We start from the raw sequence: 14,169 nt of genomic DNA, 5'->3' as shown, positions 1-14,169 counted from the left end.
GGGCGGGGTTTGTCTGGGTTTGTGATGTCACAAACCCGGGAAGTAACTCGTTGTAGTCCCTACCATCCGTTTTTGTAGGCATTAAACCACCAGAATTTTAAAAGACGCTATCTCCGTTTGCATTGAACTTTCAGCTTAGTAACTTTGCAGATATTGTTTATGCTCAAACAGCAACATTACACACTAACGTTAAAAAAGTGAAATCGCAATCAACCACCCCTTTAAAGTCACCACTGAGCCACATCTAACCATTGTAAGCATTCCAACCTTGTTGAGCAGGTTGATTTTGGTGACTGTGTTGGTGGCCTCTCCGGAGTGTTTGACAAGAAGCGCAATGAGCCGAACAAAAGCATCCAGGTTATGGTAGCACTTGGCTCTGATGATGGCGGGGCTGGTGGTTGGGTGCTGCTGTTCGGCTTGAGCGCGGTAACTGATCTCCACGCACATTTCTGTGCACAGCCGGAAAAAGCGAGTGATGAGGTCATCGGTCTTCAGGATGCCCTGCTGGTGCATCTGTAAGAAAAAACAAGGCATGTGTGAATTAAGTAATGCAGGTCAATTACAGCATTGAGAGGAACCAAGTTGAGACTTGAAACGTTTGTATTTTGAGTGTTATTGCTAACCTGGCCAACAAATGCAGAGAAGGCCTTGGTGCTGTCTCTTCCTGCAGCTGCTGAGTGGTACAGGTTGACCCATTCTCTCAGCAGGTACTCTGCTTTCTCTCTAAGGCCTGGTGGGTCATCGTACTCAGAGGCTTGAGAAATCCCAGAGTGCATCATGAAGTTCGGCCCACCATGGTGACGATCGATCATGGCCTCATAGTTGGAACGGACAACATCCATCAGCTGGGGCAAACTAGGGGTTCCATAGAAGTAATTCCAGGTTACTTAAATTTTTCGTAACCAATCGGACACTCAATTGACCTATCAGTAAGCCCCGCCCCCCTTAGTTACTGTTGCTCCCTCGGACAAACAAATGGAGCTGCTCACTCTCTTACAATGACAGCTGTCAGTGTGAAAACCTTGTCCCACGATGTTTTTGAACAATTTTGGACACGGAAGGGCCACCATTCAAGTGGGAATTAAATATTCCATGGAGGGATATATATATATTATATATATATATAAAAGTTTTTAAAATAAATATGGTGGGGGTAACTCGAAGCAAGGGTTCAGATTAATGCAAGCGGGAGAAGTCTCATATTACGGCCGTCACGATCGCAGATGACAACATGCAGGATCAACACTGTTCATATATCACAGGGTACAATTAATTTACATTTAACCATTTTCATATGGAGAGGCACTGAAATGTAGACCTTCGTTTATGTGTTTCTGACCTACACTGTACATTAGGGCTGCACGATATATCGTTTCAGCATTGACATCGCGATGTGCACATCTGCGATAGTCACATCGCAGGATGTGCGATGTTTAGTATAAGCTACTGATCGTTATATTTATAGTAGCAGACCTACTGCACGCAATTTTCAGTGCTGGAAATCCATTTATCCTTTGTTGAAACTTCCACGTCGTCGTGGAGAGCGCAGGTCACGGTTGCTTAGCAACGGCAGATGCCACCAAAGCGCAAGCTCCCGGGCGCTTTGGAAAGAAGGAGAAAGCGGCATGACTGGCATTTTCCCACGCATTTTTAGGCGCGACATATGAATAGGGATGCAACGATTATAGATTTTGTTGGTACGATTATTGTCTGAGGAATAATCACGGTTTTACGATTATGACGATTATTATGCATTTATTCATTTCCCAACATTACTAATGTATAAAATATCTAATGCATGTAGTAGCCTCCGTGCCTCTGATAAGCACGTCATTTTAAGCTGGTGCACCGCTAGTGTAACTTTGTTTTCGTTTTGCGCAAGCTGCAACAGTTCCGTTCCGTGTAACAGAAACACTCGGTTTAGCGGAACCTTTACGATTAATTAACTGTGACATTTTAAAGCGCGGTTAATCGCGAAACCGGTTAATCGCTGCATCCCTACATGTGAATGGCCTCAAAGTCTGTCTACACTGGACGCGACAAAGCGACGTTGCCAATCATTTCAACTTTGTGTTAGTACGTCATAAAGAGAACACAACATCAGTTTACTGTCGCGGATTTGTCGTGCCGCTCCGCATCCAGTGTAGACAGCATCACTGATAATGAGTTCATTGTATTTTGTCGCGTCGCCCCGAGCTGCTCGCGTCTGTTGTAGGCATGGTGAGAGCCACGCAAATGCATGTGAACACTGAATTCGGTTCACTTCTGCATCTATTTGTGCCTGAAATACTTTGCTCTGCAAGTATCCTTGTAAACGCAGTTGCTTATGGCTTAGGCAAAGGAAAACAACTGAGAAAGAAAATGGATGTATGTAACAGTATATTGGTTGACAGCAGTTTAATGTTCCTGAGGCTTTCTGTGTTATGAATGTTAGTCAAACATCAAAACACAAAGAAAAATCACTTTTGTAGCTTTAAAGGGGTCATATGACGTTGCTAAAAAGAACATTATTTTGTGTATTTGGTGTAATGAAATGTGTTTATGCGGTTTAAGGTTAAAAAAAACACATTTTCCACATACTGTACATTGTTTCCCGCCTAAAAAACTTACTTACAGTCTGTGAGTCAGAACAGCCGGCATTGTAGTCTACTCTCACCGGATCAGGAAACAGTCCTCCATAAAATGTGCTGCACACATCTGAATATTTGGGTTGAACTGTTCTGGAACAGTGTTGTAATTACAACTTAACCACTGATTTCTAGTCGTGTCCTCTTTTGGAAGGCCAAACAAAGTAGTTTCGCTTTCACAACGAAACACACGGCGGGCTAGAGTGAGCGGAGGCCGGCTTGAGAACGGCGTGGCCAGCGGATTCGACGAAGGAGCATCCGGCGGGCTCGCGGCAACCACATGTGACGACTCCGGGCTGGAGCCGTTTTAGGTAGGCATGGTTGACTTTCTAACTTTTATAAAGAATATCTCTTTGGATTTGAGACTTTAGTCTTTGCAACTTTACAGATCTTCTTTATGCACCAAGAGCTTGTAACACTCCAAAGAGAAAGGAAAAATTTAAGTCACATCATATGACCCCTTTACCCCACGATTTATTAGATTTAATTAATACAGTGAAGACTATGCAGTGTTATTTTACATTTGATTATTCAATTTCTGTACCTGAACAGACTTGCCTGAAAAATATAAAGCACTGCTTATTTCATTTCTATCTTTGTTCTGTAATATTTATCTATGCTCGTAATTTGTTTATTTCATATGCTGATTTACTTGCCTACAAAATCACCCCAATCATCGATTATTTTTTCCCCCAAATAAACTATTCAAGTCATGTGGTGATTTTTTTTTCATATTGGAATGTATATCGCAGAAAAATAAAATATCGCAATGTGAGTTTTTTCCAATATCGTGCAGCCCTATTGTACATGTGAGAACAGTCTGCTATTTAGGTTTGTACGTTAGCATGGACGCACTAACTTTAAAGTTAGTTTTAGCCAGAGATACCTTGCTGAAGCACAAGAGGACATTAACGTTCTCCTTGAGCAGATTAAAATTGTAACTTAATGAGAGTATGACAACAAGAAAATGAACGTTTTTGTCTTCATTGGGATTGGGGTTGAATGCTTAGGGACATTTTGCTCTGTTTTGTTTGGGTTTAGGAAATGTAATAAAATAAATTCTATTGCCCATCCTCTCAGGATACCTGGAATCAGTGTTACAAGTACCCCAGGCACATCGTTTTTTTCCATTTTTACACCATAAACACCATAAAACCGATGCAAGCTTCGGATCCTCCAATGTTTCTCTATGGTTCTGAAACCTAAAGATGTCCGAGTTCCACTCCCCGTGCAACTGATACTCAACTGCCATTGGCTCATCTGCGTTCGAGGGGAGGGGCTTGCCGATAGGTCAATTGCAGGACCAGCAACATAAGCAGTTGTCTTACCCTTCAGGAGCATTGGCTCTGGAGTGGGCATTGGTCCTCATCAGCGTCTCAATGGTGTGGAAGAGATCCGCTTCAGTGATGTGACTCACGCTACGTTCGTCAACCAGTAGGAGCTTCACCAGCTGCATGGCGAATGCCACGGCCATGTAGTTGAGCCCGTTCTCCATGGACTAAAAAAAAAAAAAAAACACGTGTAAGAATCTACTCATTTACAACAGTTTCCTTTTAAGTCCTAGAGACACTTTCCTCACCTGAGCCAGGTGTAAGTCATACTGCTGCATGTTGACCAGGTGGTTTCTAATGAGGAGCTCTACGGCCTCAACGTTGTACTTGTATTCATCTCTGCACTCAATCAGGCATCTGTAGGGGGTGTAGAAGAAAAGGTTAGGACGTTCAAGACCTGTCGATGCTTGTGACATAAGTTTACGCTGCAGTTGTAGTACTGGCCTGGTGATTTGTTTGTTGCACCACTGTGGACCGTAGGCACGACCGTCCTGTAGGGCTTTCAGCACCAGTAGGTGGCACTCCCTATAGCTCAGCAAAAGATCAGGATCAGCGCCACTGGTGGCATCCAGCAGACCCTCGACAGCCTGAGAGTGAGCAAGCAAGCAAGCATAAGATTTGTTAGATTTTAGCTGAGTATTGCAGGGATGTCCAGTCTTACACATGTAAGGCCAATGACCCTGCAGTGTTTAGCTACAAAACATTTGCTTGGACGTTTCTGGTGATCCTGAAGACCAAAAGTTGTTAGGATTAAAGCTAAACTCTGCAGAACAGTGGCCCTCCAGGAGCAGGATTGGACAACACCGCCATAAAGTGTAGTCAAGTTTTTCTCCCAGAGTCTCTCTAACCTTCTGCAAAAGGCCCAGGGCAGCGATGCCATCACGGGAGGTCCTAGCCATGACAACAGCCTCCAGAAGGCTGCGTATGGCCTGGGTCTGTGGGTTCATGGCTAGGGCAGGTGGAATTGCATGCAGGTGCTGCTCCAGGTCCGAAATGCACTTATCATAGATGTGAGCCACATCATCTGTGGGCCATGCCTGTTGCTGCAATGCAGAAAAGAGAACCTTTGAGCTACTTAACCAATGTGACAACCAAACACAACCACTTCAAGGATGGGGTCTGTACCTTCATTGGTTGGGCAAGGAAACCAGTGGGCTGAGACAGGTCATTACTGGGTAGGAAGCCTGGGACATTACGGGCAAACTCCTCATAAACAGCCAGCTGTTTAGGATCCACTCCACCGACCTGGAGAAGAGAAGCAAGTCAGAATCTAACATTTTCATACAGAATAATAAACCATTGACCCAATGAGAAGTTTACAAAGAACTCACCTTCAGTCTGATCTGCTCTGGCATGCGCTCAGCCTGATAGGTGAGCACCATAGGGTCACAGTAGCGACGGCCTTCTTGGCGAGCATGCTTCCTCAGCTCGAATTCCTGCAAGACAGAATCATACAGTTTTTTTTGGCTGTATGATATTACATGACCATGACAAGCAGCTGTTCCTTAACTGGTGTAACAATTAGGATAGTGTGCAGGGACTCACAGTTGCCAGCCTCTTGTCCATCTCTGGTCCAGCTTTCTCCACTGCTGTCTTCTGGATAAAGCAACAAGCAAGCTCACAGTTGTCCTGTGCAATGCGAGCAGCCGCCTCTTCCATCATCTCTCTCTGCTGGGGTGTGGGAGCCTAAAATGGACATGCTCAGCGAGTCAGAAAATTAAATCATTTTGTGTGTCCGGATGGAGTGGAAAATCTTTCCCTACCCTAAGAGCTGCAGCAAAGCTGTTCTTCAGGTTGGTGGCGATGCTTATGAGCAGAGGCTCCCTGCAGGTGATCATGGCCATGCCGGCGGTCAGGTTACGCATCATGTGGTGGGCGGCCACACGCATGTGAGACTCCTCAGAGTCTAGTGCGAAGTCCTTCCTGACTATCTGCTCACAGGTGGTCATGGCAATCTTGATGGATCGGTCCACCACTGGGTGAACCAGTTCCTGTACAGCACGCTCAATTGCTGGTCTCACACACTGCTTCAGCTGAGGGTGGGCCTGTAGTAATGGGATCTACACAAAAAGCGAGGAAGAAAATTGTAATATTTGAAAACAAGTAAAATTTAGAAAAGTTGTTTTGGTAGTGCAAGACTAACGTTAACATTGATGTTGATGTGCGGGGCCAGGCCAGCCAAGGCATACACATTGATGTCATGGTAGCTGAACTGTGGTGTGGGTGGTCCAGTGGCCGTACAGGTCGTGGTGGTGGCCGGAGTTGACGGAGCAGCTGTAAATGGAACAGAATCTACTCCTGGTTAAACAGGAAACGGTAAACTATGGAAAAAACACATCTTACAACGTGCCTGTTGTAGTGTTATACCTGTTGTAACTATAGGCAGCATCTCTTCAGGAGGCTTGGTCTCTTTCTTTGGTGCAGAGAGCTGTTCCTCCAAGTTCTTCAGCTTCTCTTTGTCTCTCAGTAGGTTTCCTGGTTTTAGCTCACTGATGTCCAAAGACAGATTCTTGCAGAGCACCTCAATCTCAAACTTGAGGTTAAGCTGTGAAGAGAGAATTGTGGGACTGAGTGAAAACTACTTCCACTGGAAGCTTATGTACCATAAGTTTAGCGTCAATGAAAGCAACAGACCTTTAAGTCATGTTCCTGGTGGAGCTCAGCCAGTACATTCATGATACCCATGGTCCAAGGGTTCTGCGGTCTGAAGATCTACAAAACAGGGCACCAATTGTTAAAAAGAGGTTATATGTCCTGATATTTGCAAAACTGGCCCACACTCAACACCTGACTGCAAAATTGGGAGAGAAAACTGCATGATTATTACCACACTCCGTAGACTTGATTCCAAGACTTTGGCCACAAAGGGGACGACATACAGTAACTCCTGTTGGCCTTTCACATAAGCCTCCAGCAAGAGAGATTTCAGCTCCAGGTCCTATAAGAGCAAAACATTAATGCAGTCACACAGCAGGTATAATAACGAATTGGATCCTTTTATAAGTGTTTCAAGCTCAGGCAATGGATAATAAAAATAAACTCACTGTGTACAGGATGGGTTTGTTTTTAGCTAGGGTGATCATTCCAAGCCAGTGACCCAAATTCTTCAGCAGGGATCGATCTGAGAAGTTAGCAGCTGCCTTATCAGAGGTAAGGAGGACCTGAAAAACAAAATGGGACAACATTAAGTCATCATAATGTAGGTATACCTAGGTTTTATGACTTTAATCATGTTATATTTCAAGAAAATTACCTTGATGTTTCTGTAAGTCTCATTGAGAACCATCTTGACAAACTCTGGGTTTTTCAGTGTGTCCAGGAAGTTAGAATACAGGCTGTGGAAGTTGGGCTCAATGCTGACACGCTTCATAACCAGGTACTGAGAGACCCAGGGCATGAATTCTTCTTTCACAGTCTCTTTCAGTTCCTCCACCTTCAAAAACACAGCAAAAGATGATTTAGGAAGTAAAAGCACAAACTTATGATATATAACTTAAAGATACAGATTGTAAGAAAAAAAAAAAACCTTTTGGGACATGTTTGATTGGGACAAGTTGTTGAAGATGAATGCAATCTTCTCCTGAACATTCTCTGGGGGCTCAACGATCCTTTCAGTTTGGTCTGTGGCCACCAACAAGGTGTCAATGTTTGTGGTGTTGATTGAAGGCTGTGGAAGAATTTAAAACATCAAATACCACAGAGATGAGTCCATCTAGGACCAATGATACATTTCAGAAAATGACATTAATGGAACAGTGATTATGTGCACTCACTGGCACGTCCTTCTTCGGTCCAACAGCTGTAGGTCTCGTGATGGTGGTGGTTTTGGCAGCGGTGGTTGTTGTGGTGGCTGTGGTCACTAAGGTGCTGACCTGGCCAGGTAGAGGGGCTTTGGGGGTCTGAGACTGAGCTTGAGCCTGGGCTAAAGCCAGGCTACCTGGGGTGGTAATGGAGCCTTGCATCTTCACAGGAGGGTCTCTGGACTGCTGGCCATACTCTATATACTATACACAGAAAACAGACAACATACAACAGCAGACTTATTCAGCTGAAAGTTTAACCAACTAGTGCAGAGTGAGATATTACAGGAAAACGCTGTGGGCATGACCAAAATACAACGAAAAACTAGGTTACCTCTTGTAAATGGTGCGGAAACTGCAGGAAATGGGCTATTGACGCCAAGTGCTGACAGTACTGAGGATAGTCCTTCAGTCTGAGGAAGAGAGCGGTTCAGATTTAAAACAATTCACATATCAAGATGCAAATTAAATCTTGTGTGGTGGCTGGGAAGCCAAGAAAAGCTACTGACAGTACCTATTTTTAAATCTATCTAGTGCAGCGATCCCAAAGTAATACATCTTTGATCCGAAAGGTTTGCGTAAGGCTTCCAGGACATATCGTAAGGCCAAGCCCAGCGCCATGTATGTGACCAGGCCTTTCTCAATGATCCCCCCAAAGAGGCAAGCGGTGATGTGTAGCTCTTTGTCTGGATACTGAGGGAAGAATCGGTACTCCTCAAACAGATTCCTCAGCATACAGTTAAAAACTTCCCGTTCCCGCTTGATGTTCGAGTCCTTAAATCTCTGCAGCATTTCCAGCACCTACATTAAAAGAATCACTATGAATTCGAAAGCTGTACCTTAGAAATTAGCGTATTAAGAACGAGCAAAAGCACCATTCTACTCTGTTCCTTCTGTTGATCTCACCTCATCCACGGACATTGTGGGGTGCGGCGGATGGTTGTAGATGCGCTGGAAGTAGCTGTTTGCCTCATCGTCTATCTCCTTACTAAAGTGCTGGTTTGCCTCGGGCCACACCTGAGAGAGGTCAGCTGTAGCAAAGGAAAAAACCTGTTACAGCACTTTATGAATTTAAAAATCACTTAATTTGAAGAAAGACCGACTAAAGCACAAATTCAGAAAAAAACAAAACAGAAGTTCCAGGCAAACAGTTTGTTTTCCTTCATATGTCTGATGGAAGAAAATAATATTTACACACGGATCCAAGCTGGTTGCCAAGAACATCTTGCAGTAATGTAGACTGACCTGTATTTCCTCTTAGGTTCTAATGACATTTTTGGCCCAGAGATGAAATTGCACAGAGATAAGACTCTGAAATGTGTCAAAAGGACTTTTGTAAGGCTCTGAGTGCCAGTTTTGAGAAGAAATACAGCTTGAGGCGCCTGGCACTCTCTCAGCCACACCACCACTTACAGGCCTTCATCTTACTCTGCTGGAAGGTGGGCGGGTTCAACCCCGGTGTGCTCATCTTCCTGGTGCCGAAGGGGTCACTGCTGACAGCGGGCATGCCCAAACCTGAGCCAATCCCAGTCAAGCTTGAGCTCAGAGGACCTACAGAAGCAATTCAAGAAATGCATTTGTAATCAAACAAACTGGAAAACAGTAGTGCATCCTCACTAGGTTCTAGACCAGAGTTTCATAACTCCATTGAAGTCTCATGGTACCTTGGAGCTGAGAAGAGAGGGGGTTGATTCCTGGGAAAGCTGTGCTGGGGGTCGGGTTGGGCAGGTTTGAGAAGGCTTTGGCTGGGGACTGGGGGTTACTGAAGGCAGAGCCCTGCAGGCTGGGGAATCCTTGCATGCTCGGGGTGTGAGAGGTGGACGAGACACCTAGACTCAAAGAGCCCATCGCAGAGAGAGGGTCCATCTGAAATACAAAGAGACATATTTGAGTACAACACCATCAAAATACAATTCAGCCAATCTTGACACCAATAGCCTTTTTCATTCAGTAGATAATGCCACAGTTACCTGCACAGGTGAAATAGCATCTAAGCTGCTGGTGCTGGGAGCTCGTCCCTTTGGCAAGACTCCTGGTGGCGGCTGCCGGGCCTTGTTCATCACATTGCTACAGTTGGCCACCATGGTCAAGATTGTCTCTGACAGCTCTTGAGACACACTCCTGCTCAAAGAAACCAACAAAACCAAGTGTTTAACTTCAACCCAAGCTTTTCCTTAAAATGCTTAAAAACATGAGCAAGGGCTCTATATACGCACCCAGCACAAGACTGCAGACATGCAAGCATGGTAGCCAGTGTTTCAGGAGGAAGTTGAGCACTTTTCGGCTGGTCTTTCTCTGGGGCCAAACCACCCATGATAGAGGGACAACGTCTCTTCAGGAATGTGACACACGCCTGGATGAACGGCTCCTAATCGACAAACACGACACGTATCTCGCCCACTCTAAAGCGGTACTGAACTGCAGTGGAAACGCAAACCGTGCCGTACCACGCAATGGAAAAGCTCCATAATATTTATTTGGCAAATATGCATTTATTAGTAATTTATTATTTATTTATTAATAACTATTTAAATATCTTCTGCCAGATTCCACTGCCAAGCAAAGTAAAATAAACGCTCACCTAGGGCTGGGCGATTTTTCCGATTTTATCGATTAATTCGAATTTAATGTTTTGCAGCGATTTTATTTTTTAGAAATCGCGACTGAATATAAATATTACCAAATGCTACAATTAGACACTTTAATAATATGCCAATCATAACAGTAAAGAGAAAAGAACGATCCAACCGCATATCGGCACACGTGATTAACCGCTCACGTGTGATGCGCACATATCGCGAGGTGCCGTTCACACAGAATGCGCTTTTGAGTTGACAAAGATGCAACCTTCAGAAGTCAGAAAGAGCTTTATTACCAAGTATGTTTACACAGACAAGGAATTTAACTTAGTGACAGGAGCTTCCAGTGCAGAAGAAAGTATTGGACATAGTGCAAACTAGTGCAGCAGACATTTTAGAAATCGCGACTGAATATAAATATTACCAAATGCTACAATTAGACACTTTAATAATATGCCAATCATAACAGTAAAGAGAAAAGAACGATCCAACCGCATATCGGCACACGTGATTAACCGCTCACGTGTGATGCGCACATATCGCGAGGTGCCGTTCACACAGAATGCGCTTTTGAGTTGACAAAGATGCAACATGGACAGTGGAATAGAAAAAACATGCAAAAAGATGAGTGAACTTCTTTTAATTTGAGCGCTGCGTTTTTATAATGCCATTTCATGCGTGAGATGCTGCAACAGTCAAACGCGTCCATGTTTACATAGAAAAAACAATGGAAAAGCAGCGCAATCGGATAAAAAACCTGTAAAGAACTACTACTGTATGTCTAATGGCGCTTTTCCACTGCATGGTACGGCTCGGTACCTGTTGCGGAAGAACAGACGTTCCTCTCGTTGATAGCAGAGGAGCATATCCAGCGAGAGCTTGATGGGGCGACGCGGAATGAAAACGTTTTTTTTAGGAGTCGTGGTAGTAGAGGCGGCGCAACTATAACGACATGTGAATAATCTCGCCCACTCTAAAGCGGTACTGAACTGCAGTGGAAACGCAAACCGTGCCGTACCACGCAATGGAAAAGCTCCATAATATTTAATGTTTGCATCATGGTGACAGGCTGAAAGCTGCTGTTCGTTGTTTACACAGAACATTTATTGTTAATATTCTACTGGTGTTATACCTTCAGAAGTCAGAAAGAGCTTTATTACCAAGTATGTTTACACAGACAAGGAATTTAACTTAGTGACAGGAGCTTCCAGTGCAGAAGAAAGTATTGGACATAGTGCAAACTAGTGCAGCAGACATAGGAATTACACAGTAGAGATGGAGTATAATACCAATATAAAAAAAAAACAGAAAATTAAATGCACTAAATACAGAAGTAGAAATATATAGAAATGTAACCGTTTAAATGAATGTACAGATATATTTACAAGTGCGCAGTCATTTTGAATTTGAATTACATTGAAAATGCTTCAAAAAAAATTCTCAACAGTCATTGTAGCCTATTATTTCTGAACGTATAACATGTAGGCTACAAGACAAGTTTGTACAGGATGCAGTTGTAGTTCATGCATCTTTTATGCAAAGATATTTAACAAGTGATTTGTTTAACATTTACATCATGTTGACAACTTCATGTGTGCTGCACTTAGAATAGAATTTTCTTTAACTAGAGGGTTAATAAAGAAAAAGCTATTTGAATCATGTTGTAGTAACATTTTTAAGTTGACTAGTTAAAAATCATTAAAAAAAAAATCGAAAATCGGTCAAACGTTCTGAAAAAAAAATCGAGATTTAATTTTTTTGCCAAATCGCCCAGCCCTACACGTCAGTCTTCATTGTGCATTGACTTAGAATTCAAAATATCATACCGTTCATAAGTCTGGGGTAAGTATGTTTACTTTTTTCAGTAAATTTACAATAAACATTAAAAGTAACAGACACTTATAATTTCACACATTATTTCTATTTCAAAAGATGCTGTTCTTTTGAACTTTGTTCAATGTAAAATCTTGGAAACTGAAGTATAAGCAGCACAACTGTTTTCAACATTGATATAACAAAGGCAAATGGAGTACCATTCAGCAGCATCGATAGAGACTGCAATGCACAAAAACAAGAGCATTCTCTCGAGCAGTACCACTTTTTTAATACAAAAACTTGTTTTCAGTCTCCAACCCTATTAATGTACTCCTCATGACATCAGGAGCAGGAGATCAGTACCTTCAAGTCCTGAGCCACATCCAGGATGCGGGATAGCTTGGCCTGGTCGTATTGCTCTCCTCTCATGTACCACTCAGCCATAGAGTGCATGATCAGCTGGCGGATGGAGGGGGACTGGCCCTGGAAACATAACCCAGGCACATTAATACACAGTGACAGCAGAACAGAACTTTGCGCCTCTTCAAACTGATGTTAAATTCACCCACCTGTCCATGCCAGGCATAGTGCAAGATGATGGCAGAGTTGGGGTGGTTGCCCAGGAAGATGGGCATGAGGGTGGAGATGAGCTCATGACGCAGGGTGTGCCAGGAGGTGCTGATCTGTAGCAGCGCCAGCACTAGCATGTCCGGGCAGTGCTTGATGGGAAAGCTGAAGAGCTGCTTCACCTGTTCATAATGCCCGACTTCAGAGAGGCGCAAGAGGCTCTCCACTAGGTCCAAGCTCTTCCTGTTGAACAAAGCGAAAGGAGAAGATATAAAACATACAGTACACAATATTTAGAAAAACTAGATGGTCTTAAATTGGTCAAGACTTACCATGTGGCTATTTCTCTGTTGTCATCCTCAGGTGGGGCCTTCAGGATGTCAATGGCAACAGTATGACAGGGGTAGTCAACAAAGCAGAAGACTTCAGGACTCATCAGCGAGTGTTGAATGAATGACAGCTGGAGAACACAAAAGAGCAGGACTTCAATATGCTACTTTATTTCCAATGCAAGTTCTAGACAAATTAGTTTAATCTGAATTGGCGACACTTCAAACTAAGACTTTTTTTCAACCTGTCCTTCTGCATGCTTCCATGGTCTGTAGATGAGATCCACTGGGAACACCTCCATTCCTAGACCCCTCTGGATCCCATAGACCACTATCTGAAGCCCCTTACTGTCCCGGATCAGGAAGCCTGGGTGATCCAGCTCATAGGTCACCTCTTTGAAATTCAGATTGGGGTTCTGAGAAGAACAAGCAGAGTTAAATTAAGTTCTGTTCTGCTAACTAATGTTTGATCTGGTAATGCATCTAAAACAAACACAGCCTTACCACTTCTTTGACCACATCAATTAGAACTTCAACATTCCAGGTGTGGGCCTGAGAGCAGTCACTCTTGTCCTTCCCATCACTCCAGATCCCACCACCCACTGGATTTGAGATGGACTACAGATAAAAAGAAAAACTAGTTACTCAAACCTGTTCAGACTCCCTATCTGATCCTTTAACTCAAACTTTGTTACATTACAATTCCAGCAGAACCAAAACCAGGCCCAGACAGAAACAATTTTAACAGTTATAGTTAACAACATACCTGCAGGCCGATGCCATCGGACAGCCCAGAGTGAGTGCGGGCCATCATGCCCAGCACTCTGGCCACCTGACTGGCTGTCACCTCTCGCACCCCATACTGCAGGATTATGTTCCTGCACTCTTCAAGACTGGGAAAACACACAAATCAATAAATCATGGGAATCCCTTTAAATGAAGAGCATCAATAGTACACTTTCAGGTTATATTCAACTAAAACTGTCATTTAGATTTTTCCCCATATAACTCAAAAGAAGAATTTCTTTTCTATACATTGACCACATTCATGCCAACAAGGAACAGCATACAGATTTGAAATAACATGTGTAAATGACAAATTTAATTTTGGGGTGCTTGCT

At 43.5% G+C, this 14,169-nt stretch overlaps 1 protein-coding gene across 1 annotated transcript in view; it reads right to left on the bottom strand.

Moving 5' to 3' along the window:
• Window positions 1-14,169, bottom strand: part of LOC107732782 (CCR4-NOT transcription complex subunit 1-like) — a gene marked incomplete at its 5' end in the record, with an annotated part of 27,712 nt that overhangs the window by 7,341 nt on the left and 6,202 nt on the right. The window contains 32 exons of the mRNA XM_016544198.1: window positions 268-513; window positions 624-855; window positions 3,956-4,125; window positions 4,207-4,315; window positions 4,403-4,545; window positions 4,807-5,001; window positions 5,084-5,203; window positions 5,290-5,394; window positions 5,504-5,644; window positions 5,722-6,018; window positions 6,102-6,250; window positions 6,326-6,503; window positions 6,593-6,670; window positions 6,786-6,896; window positions 7,003-7,119; window positions 7,212-7,391; window positions 7,485-7,625; window positions 7,732-7,962; window positions 8,093-8,171; window positions 8,273-8,559; window positions 8,665-8,789; window positions 9,187-9,309; window positions 9,423-9,624; window positions 9,729-9,879; window positions 9,975-10,126; window positions 12,354-12,392; window positions 12,516-12,635; window positions 12,722-12,962; window positions 13,052-13,179; window positions 13,294-13,464; window positions 13,553-13,666; window positions 13,815-13,941. Coding sequence (XP_016399684.1) covers window positions 268-513; window positions 624-855; window positions 3,956-4,125; window positions 4,207-4,315; window positions 4,403-4,545; window positions 4,807-5,001; window positions 5,084-5,203; window positions 5,290-5,394; window positions 5,504-5,644; window positions 5,722-6,018; window positions 6,102-6,250; window positions 6,326-6,503; window positions 6,593-6,670; window positions 6,786-6,896; window positions 7,003-7,119; window positions 7,212-7,391; window positions 7,485-7,625; window positions 7,732-7,962; window positions 8,093-8,171; window positions 8,273-8,559; window positions 8,665-8,789; window positions 9,187-9,309; window positions 9,423-9,624; window positions 9,729-9,879; window positions 9,975-10,126; window positions 12,354-12,392; window positions 12,516-12,635; window positions 12,722-12,962; window positions 13,052-13,179; window positions 13,294-13,464; window positions 13,553-13,666; window positions 13,815-13,941 — 5,002 coding nt within the window. The remainder of the gene's footprint in view (window positions 1-267; window positions 514-623; window positions 856-3,955; window positions 4,126-4,206; window positions 4,316-4,402; window positions 4,546-4,806; window positions 5,002-5,083; window positions 5,204-5,289; window positions 5,395-5,503; window positions 5,645-5,721; window positions 6,019-6,101; window positions 6,251-6,325; window positions 6,504-6,592; window positions 6,671-6,785; window positions 6,897-7,002; window positions 7,120-7,211; window positions 7,392-7,484; window positions 7,626-7,731; window positions 7,963-8,092; window positions 8,172-8,272; window positions 8,560-8,664; window positions 8,790-9,186; window positions 9,310-9,422; window positions 9,625-9,728; window positions 9,880-9,974; window positions 10,127-12,353; window positions 12,393-12,515; window positions 12,636-12,721; window positions 12,963-13,051; window positions 13,180-13,293; window positions 13,465-13,552; window positions 13,667-13,814; window positions 13,942-14,169) is intronic.

Source organism: Sinocyclocheilus rhinocerous, unplaced genomic scaffold, assembly GCF_001515625.1.
Source record: "Sinocyclocheilus rhinocerous isolate Xijiao unplaced genomic scaffold, SAMN03320098_v1.1 scaffold2415, whole genome shotgun sequence".
Lineage (NCBI taxonomy): Eukaryota > Metazoa > Chordata > Actinopteri > Cypriniformes > Cyprinidae > Sinocyclocheilus > Sinocyclocheilus rhinocerous.
The sequence above is the reverse complement of the archived record's forward strand: the minus strand, read 5'-3'. Positions and strand labels throughout refer to the sequence as shown.